Below are 9,408 nucleotides of genomic sequence, written 5' to 3'. Positions count from 1 at the left end.
TGAGAGACGATCTGAATCCCGTCCTTGTTCACGATTAGATTTTCATCTATAAACGTACGCTCTGAGTCCTCAAACTTGACGCAAATCAGAGAAGAAATCGCAGATCGGAGAAGAAATCGTAGACACAAATCGGAAAAGAAATAGAAGACACAAACTTGAACCATTTGAGAAGAAAAGGGCGAAATCACAGGGAAGAAGAAATGGCTACTGTCGGAAGAAAGAAGAAGAAAATATGAGGGAGAGAGAGAAAGTATAAATTAAAGGAATAAAATATAAAAAAGGTAAAATAAAAAAATAATATTTTAATGATATAGGGAAGCATTTGAGGAAGCTATTGGGGTGTATATTGACATAGGGAAGTAAAAAGTAGTTTGGATCCTTAAATTTAGGGAAAATGATCGGGTAGTTGCTGGGAATGCTCTAAGTGGAGATAATGAACTCCTAAATGAATCTAATATACGTCATCTATTGCTGAAGGCAGACTCAGATGGAACAGTGGAAATAGGAATAGCTAATACATCACGGGCTACCTCGGCGAGAATAGGATATTTGGATGCATTAACTTTCCACCAAAGTAAGATATTAAAATCTTGAGTTGCTGCTTCACACCGATCAGACAAATATCGTTCCACCTCCGACTTATACTCCGATTCAGTCTCTTCTTGGTGTTGGGAGAACACCTTCAAATATTTCACATCTTGATCCTCCAAGTCTTCATCATCAACATTTGAAAAAGTAGGAGTTGAACTTTGTATACCTACATCAGAGTTAGATAACCCATCCTCCCCATGAAACAAATTGTATTGATCCCACAAACGGTTCAAGAGGGCGTCCACACTCTCCTCGATAAATTTCGCCCAATCAGCTTCATTGCATCTTCTCAACCAAAATACTAACCCCTTCATCTTGTAACGTGGGCCAAGAACAAATGCCACATACAACAATAAGTTAATCCTCTCCACCGTCTCCCAATACTTATCATACTTTGTTTTCATATCAAAACTCATTGAACTAAGGATAGGATTATCACTACAAATACTATCATTCAAAGTATTTTGAATAATACAAAGTTGAATGAAATATGAGTTGGAGGTGACATTTTTTGAACTAGAGAACTTCAATGTGGCATCATAAAAAGATTTCAAAAACCTCACAAATAGCCTAGCAGTTTCCCACTCAATTGAGCTAGGAGCAACAAAATGCTTACCCTCATCCTCCTCAAGTAGGGCAAAAACTTTTTCATATTTCTCAACGGAGCTCAACATTAAGTACGTAGAATTCCATCTTGTTTGAACATCTAGACATACCATCTTCGTACATGTAATCTTTTCTAGCTCTATACATGATTTAAACTTTGCCATTCTCACCGGTGAGGACCTTACAAATTTCACTACATTCCTTATAGTAGAAACACAAGCACCCAATCCTTTCAACCCTTCAGTTACAACAAGATTTAAAATATGAGCGGCACACTGCACATGAAGAAACTTACATCCCAAAATAGAATAATGCTTGTTCTTCAACCTCTTTATCATAAACTTGAGCATCGCATCATTGTTTGTAGCATTATCAACAGTAATTGAGAACAAAATATTAATCCCCCACTCCATCATTGTACTCTCCACAATTTTCCAAGATCATCACCTATATGACTAGAAATCATGCCAAATTTGATTATTTTCTTATGCATTATCCAATCATAATCTATGAAGGTAGTGGTAACAACCATGCAGTTCAAATTTTGAAGAGATGTCCATGTATCAGTAATTACGCAAACCCTTTTACTGCTCAAAACATTTTTCAACTTAAGTTTTTCTTCTTCATATAGTTTCATGCAATCTTTTTGGAGAGTATTGTGACTTGGTACAATGAACCTTGGTTCAATTCCATTCATCAATTCTCTAAACCCATCACTCTCCACATGCCTAAAAGGCAACTCCTCTTTGATGAAATGCCGCACAAACAAATTTCTTAAATAAATCGGATCATACTTCACAAATCCTACTCCTTGATTGCCTTCTATTGTATTCTTAAGTGGCATTTGCAACAAAGTTTGACCTTTGGGTATATTTGATTTTCTAAGTGGAGAGGTCGGACATCTAGTGGTAAGGTGACTCATCATGCCTGAAGTACCATTTTTCCAGTGACACCCTAACACCTTATTGCAATAATTGCACATTGCCTTAGGGTTGTTCTTATCAACTGGTTCTATTTTTTTGAAGTGATCCCATACAACAGACTGATTCACCAATGGTTTCTGGATAGGTTCGTTTGTGATTGCAAGGTATTTGTAGATGAAGTTGGATTGGTTCCAGAATTGTCACATTCCAATTGCATACTAGGACTATTTGTCTCCTCCATCTATTAAAAGTGTTTAGATGTTATACACTAAAGTGAACAATATATATAAATATTACAACAATAAATATAAACTACCAACAATAAATACTACAATCAACCCAATAAACCCAACATCAGAATTCCATCAAATATTGTTTAGATAAACTACCAACAATAAATATATATGTATATAAATAATATATTTCTTTGTTTCCCATTTTTCCTACTCTCCAAACAGACTGTCTAAAAATTTCAACTTAGCAAAATAATCGGCCAAAACTGCTCATCGTCCCACTCCCACCAAATCCGAAATTGCAGCACCCCAAATTAAACAAGCCCATCACAAATTTAATGAACATGCATGTAATGATGTAAATGAAGTAATGAACACTAAAATTAAAAAGTAGAGTAGATTAAATCGTATCCACTAAAACCAAGAAAAACAAAAAAATTTCCATAGATCAACAGAGAAAATATCAAAGAAACCCATAAATAAAAAGTCCAGACCTGGCTGCTAGTGCTCATTGCTCGGCTGACGCCTGACGGAGAGAGAGATGGAGATGAAGCGAGAAAGGGAGGTGAAGCGAGAAACGGAGAAAGACTGAAAGAGAGAGGCTAAATGGGTGTGACTTGTGGGAAATGTTTGAAATGCAGAGGGGGAAACAAGAAATGGAGAAGTGAAATGAAGAAGAGGACTTAGGACTAGAGGAGAAAAATGAAAATGGAGAAGAGGAGGGCTAGCAGCATGATTAGAGAAAAGAAGATGAAGGCCGAAGGGGACTTAGGGGAGTCTGGGGAGAGGAGAACTGGATAAGTGAGAACTAGAGACCTAATTACAAAAAAAAAGCATAAAAGAATTATATATATATATATATATATATATATATATATATATATATATATATATATATATATAATATAATAATATATAAATATTATTTAATAAAATAAGACCCGGTTTTTGGATTTTTCAAACCAGAACCGGAATCGGGTCCCCGGTTTCCCGATTTCGGTTCCGGTTTCCCGGTAATTTTTGACACCCCTACATGGACTCCACAATTACTCATGTTTGCGACAACCAGAATGCTCCACTGAATGATAACACCCACGACATCCAAGCTGCCTCTAGAGAACCAGAAGATATCCAAGTTGCTTCCAAAGAACCAGACGTCATCCAAGATGCCTCTAGTGAACCAGACATCATCAACTCATCAGCTAGAGTCTTAGATCCTTGTAGCAGTCATCCGAATGAAAACAGCCAAAATGCTCCAACCGTTGCAAACAACCAAGATGAATCTTCTCCAGCTGTCAACACAGATGAAAGCATCGATGCTCAAACAGTCCCCTCACCTAAAAATTCTCAGCTTACGGACAATTCATCATACAATACTCAAGTGCTCCCTTCATCAATCTCTGTTCACCCAGGCGAATTATATATTGATTTGCCTCAAATTCCTATGGAATCATGAACTAGAGGCTCGTCATCTCTCAATATCCATTTGATGATCACTCGACATAAAGCTCGTACACACCATGGCTTAGTCAGTTCACGCTCACCATCTCCCTTGGAACCTTGTGATGTCTCTTCAGCTCTACAAAGTCCTAAATGGCTCCAAGCTATGCGAGATAAGCTAATTGCTCTTCATCACAAACACACCTGGGATCTTGTTCCTCGTCACGATTCTATGAATATCGTGGGCTCCAAATGGGTCTTCAAAACTAAACTCAAATCTGATTGCTCTCTTGAGCGTTTTAAAGCCAGGTTTGTTGCCAAAGGTTACAGTCAATTGGAAGGTATAGATTCCACTGAAACCTTTAGTCCTGTTATTAAACTAACTACTATACGGCTTGTCCTTTCCCTAGCTGTTACTCATGGTTGGCCCATTCGGCAATTGGACGTTAAAAATGCCTTCTTGCATGGACATCTTAAAGAGGTTGTCTACATGGAACAACCTCCTGGATTTTCTAATCCTACTTTTCCCTCTCATGTATGTCGCCTTTGGAAGGCTATTTATGGACTCAAACAAGCACCTCGCGCATGGTTTGATCGTTTTAGCTCTTTTCTCTTACACCTTGGTTTCACATGTAGTAGAGTTGATTCATCATTATTTATTTTTCGAACTCATTCTACTCTCATTCTCCTTTTGGTTTATGTTGATGATATAATTGTTACTAGTAATCAATCTTCTCTTTTGACTAACCTCATTTCTCAGTTAAGCACATAATTTTGCATGAAAGACTTAGGACCTCTACATTTTTTCTTGGGTATTGAAGTTATTCCCTTTTCTGGCGGCCTATTCCTCTCCCAACAAAAGTATGCTCATGATATTCTTTCCAAGGCATCCATGTCTTGTTGCAACCCTATTGGCACTCCTCTTGCTCAAAAGCTTAAGCTGCACAGTAAGGATGACTCTCTTGTTAATGCCACATATTTTCGTAGTTTTGTTAGTGCTCTACAATATCTCACATTGACTTGGCCTAATCTCACATATGCTGTCAATCTTGTTTGTCAATTTATGCATTTACCTAGATTGTCTCATCTTCAAGGTGTCAAATGCATCTTGCGTTATCTCCAAGGTACGTTGCATTATGGAATAAGACTACTATCCCGCTCATCCCTTAATCTCTATGGTTTTTCTGATGTTGATTGGGTTGGGTGCCCTAACACGCGACGATCTACAACTGGCTATTCTATTTATTTGAGCTCAAACTGTATCTCTTGGACTTCCAAGAAGCAGCCCACAGTTTCTCAGTCAAGTGCTGAAGCTAAATACTGAGCCATGGCCTCCACTGTAGCTAAAATCACTTGGATTACTTATTTGCTCCGTGATATCGGTCTTACACTACAGCTTCCTCCTACATTATTTTGTGACAGTATTAGTGCCCTTCATATGACAATGAATCAAGTTTTTCATGCTCGCACCAAACATATTGAGCTTGATATTCACTATGTTCACGAAAAAGTTGCTGCTGGTGCTCTTATTACCCGATATGTCCCCTCTGCTTTATAGGTGGCTGATGTTCTCACAAAGACACTCCCTAAGGACCACTTTCATACTCTTCAAATGAAGCTTGAAGTTCTGCCTCTGCCGCCCTCCAGTTTGATGGGGCGTGATAAAGCAAAAGTATCAAAAGAATCCATTACAGATTGAGCTTCACCAAGAATTATGGAGAAAAGATTAATTGGTTTAGGAAGTGTGGAACTAGCCATTGCAAATATTCCATACCTAGTGGACTTAGACAAGATATTCCTATAATATTTCAAATGTATCATTGAAGACTTCAACTCAAGGGGATGTGTTTAGAAAGGGTGGACCCAGCTGTTGTAAACATCCCATATATAGAGGACCTAGACAAAGATATTCCTATGTTTGCTCAAGTGACCGTTGGAGACTTCAATGCTACAGACATGGACCAAGAAAAGATTGCTTAACCTTTGTAATATGAACTTTCCAATATTATCTAGTGTTACCGTTAGGATTTTTCCATAGAAAAAATTGAACTGTTGTATTTCTCCTAAATATATAGAAGAGTCATATGGCTAGAGCAACTCATGTTTTTGTGAAGCTCTTTGTCTTTCTAAACCAATTCTCTTATTTTTCACAAATATATGTTTTTTTTTTTTTTCTTTTTCTTTTTACCACTTCTATTCATTATTCATATATTTTATGCAGATAAATAAATATTATTTTGTAAACACACGATATCCTCACATGAAGGAATACACGAGGCCATACAAAGAGGAGATGCATTATCTTCTAGACTTTCCTTGCGGAAGCCAACCGAGGGGCGTACATGAAATTTTTAATCATATACACATTCATCACTTAGATACACCATTGAAAGAACATTTAGAGTTTGGAAAGTAAGTGAAAGATATTATATAACATGCCGAATTTTTCTTATGATAAACAAGTAAAAATCGTAGTGGTGTCTATGGAAGCATAACACCAAGATAGCAAGAGTAACACGGAAGTAGGCATTAAAAAAAGAAGGGAAAAATATATGTTACCCTTCGAAGTTGTACTCTTTTTTTTTTTTATTATTATTATTATTTTGTCTCCAATGTCTAAAAATTGGTAATTTACCCCACCAAGTTTATGCAATTGTCAATGTAGCCATTTCATTAACAAAATCCGTTTTCTCTGACGGAAGAAGGCCCTCGTGCCCTACACGTGGGTTTTTAGGGGCAAATGTCTCCAAATTATCATCAACTTAACCTGCGATTTTTCCCAAAATCCCCAAAAAAATTCTCCTAAAAAATAATTATAAACTAATTAATTCGCTGAACATTGTGACTTTTTCAATCATGACCACAAGATCATAGAGGCACAATTGCAAAGTATGCCGGCAAAAAAAAAGTTCCATAGCTGCATTCCAAAAGAAAAAAGTGATCAGATCTCACTTTCAGAATCAGCAAACTGAAATTTGCTTATTATTTTGATTCATATATGTCATCACACAAAAAGCCTCAAGAAAGGCTTATCACCCAGTTTAACCCCTGCAACAAAACCCCAATTGACAATCACTAACAATACAAATACGTGTGCATGGTCTATCGATATAATAGTTGCATTCAAAAAGAAAAAGTGATCAGATCTCAATACTGAAAACTGAAATTTGCTTTTTATTTTGATTCATAAACTTCATCACACAAAACGCCTCAAGAAACTACAGAACCCCAATTGACAATACTAACAATACAATAACGTGCATGAAAATTAACAGCAACATTTAAGCAAATCACTCACAATATAAAGATGGAAACAGCAATAATGTTTAGACAACCCTAAAAAAAATTCTTTTTTGTCACAAAAAATGCATGAAAATTAAGCCTGCAACACTTTCCAAATTTAATAGCCAGCCAGCTGTCAGCATCAACAAAATTTGACGCATTTATCATTGGGAGTGTCACAGAGAATTGCATGGCAACCATAAAGTATAATGGCACTGAACCCTAAAAGCAACCCCATGGCTGCAAAACAAAGAACCCGGCGTGTCCTCTGTTTAAAAGGGTCAGGCCTCGGTCTATTCTCGTCGCCTTCTTGTTGATTTTGAGAGCTTTGGAGCTGCACATCACTTACTTGACCTCCGCCGTCTTCTGTTGTCCTACGCCGTCGCATTATCATTTGAACGTCTTCATAGTTTTTGTCTAATTCTTCGCTACATGTCAAGAAATAGCGGACGGTGCCGTAAACAGAAACCAAGTTGAGCAGGGCGGCAATGATGGACAGGCAAAAGGGAATCCACCAGTGATGACATTTTATTGGTGAGGCCGATGATATTGATGAGAGGATGACTCCTTGGAGCACAAAATATAAGTTGATGAGCTGAATAGCTTTTGTTTCTAAACTCTGGATTTGCTTTTCTTGCTTTTTGTTGATATCATCTAGTTTTTCTTTGTCACTTTGGACATGAGGAGGGATTTCACCTTGGACTTGATCCGCCATTAACACAAACTTGAAAGGGTATACTCTATAGAGAGTAAGGTAGCTATGGGGGAATTTTTATAGCCGAATTAAGTTATGATTGTTTGATGAATTCAGACAGAAAGATGTCTACAAACTCCAGGTAAGTACCAAGAAGTGACCAATGAGTTTCACCATCTTTCGCTAAGAAAGAATAATTTAAATGAATCCAAATGCATGCATGGTCAATAATTTCTATTTGTTTTTTCAAAATTAGTAGAAATATCCCTGGAAACATAAGAATTCACATTACATATATGTCAAATTCAGCCATATTCTTCTTCCCATCGCGGGGGACTAAGTCCAAGGCGAGTGACAAGTCTTTAATTAATGCATGTTTTTTAATTTAAATATAGTGTTCAATGTTGTTGGACAAGGTAGTTGGGATTATTCAAATTTTATGTCGCTCGCACGACTTTGATGAGATGGCGAAGTTTTTAATTTTAATGATATAGATATATATATATATATATATATATATGTGTGTGTGTGTGTGTGTGTGTGTGTGAATTGGCGGGGGACTGAGTCCAAGGATTGAGACAGTCTTGGATACTTATGGGACTGGGAAATCTTTAATGCGCGCATGCCAGTTTAATCATGTGCTACTGTTCAATGTTGTTGGACATATATGCCAGCGAGGAAGTTGGGATTATTCAAATTTTCTGTTGCTCGACTTTGAAATTATTTGGAAATGCTTTCATATGAAATATTGTAGGTATATATATACATACGTGCTTATATATATATATATATATATGAATTGTGGGGACTGACACCAAGGATTGGGACAGTCTTGGATACTTATGGGACTGCGAAGTTTTTAATGCATGCCAGTTTAATAATGTACTAGTACTGTTCAACGTTTTTGGACATATATATGCCAGTTAGGAAGTTGGGATTATTCAAATTTTCTGTTGCTAAACTTTGAGATTATTTGGAAATGCTTTCATATGAAATATTGTAGGTATATATATATACACGTGCTTTTATATATATATATATATATTAACTTAAGCTTTTGAAATAAGTGGTAATTTAACAATATATATACATATATTGTTACATTACCACTTATTTCAAAAGCTTAAGTTAATAGGAAAAAGTAAATTTAATCACTTAATCATTACGTTAACACCTCACGTATGGGCTCAAACTGATCACTTTTAATAGGTTCGATCCCAAAACATTTGGCTTTGATGCCATGTTAAATTACTATATATATATATATATATATGCCGCATAGGAGGCCAGGGGCCTAGAGGGTAGGAATAGGGCTGTAAACGAGCTGAGCTCGGGCGAGTTAGGGATGTCCAGGACCGGCTCACATGTACTGTGCAGACGAGCAGAGCTCGGCTCGGGCTCGTGACAAGCCCTAAATGGTGGGCTCGGCCCGACTCGCTAAAATTAAAATCATGTGCGAGCTCAAACTTGAGCTCGTCGCAACCCGAGCCTAGTGTCTTATCGGGCGCTCGGCTCGCTCGGCTCATTTAAATATTAAAAAAGAAACGAAAAATGAAAAAAAAAATCGTGAAATTAAATTCTTAAAAATTCAATTCCAATTTTCAAAACTGAGTTTCACAGTTGGAATTTAGAAATAAAA

The 9,408-nt window shown here is 36.8% G+C and overlaps 1 protein-coding gene across 1 annotated transcript; it reads right to left on the bottom strand.

Annotated features, from left to right (window-relative positions):
- Positions 1–461: 461 nt before the first annotated feature.
- On the bottom strand, positions 462–1,610 carry LOC132174311 (zinc finger BED domain-containing protein RICESLEEPER 3-like). The gene has a single exon (XM_059585986.2). The coding sequence runs from the start codon at positions 1,608–1,610 to the stop codon at positions 462–464; it is 1,149 nt and encodes a 382-aa protein (XP_059441969.2).
- Positions 1,611–9,408: the final 7,798 nt, after the last annotated feature.

This window comes from Corylus avellana, chromosome 3 (assembly GCF_965113065.1).
Source record: "Corylus avellana chromosome 3, dhCorAvel1.hap1.2, whole genome shotgun sequence".
NCBI lineage: Eukaryota > Viridiplantae > Streptophyta > Magnoliopsida > Fagales > Betulaceae > Corylus > Corylus avellana.
This window is presented reverse-complemented; position numbering and strand designations above follow the sequence as displayed.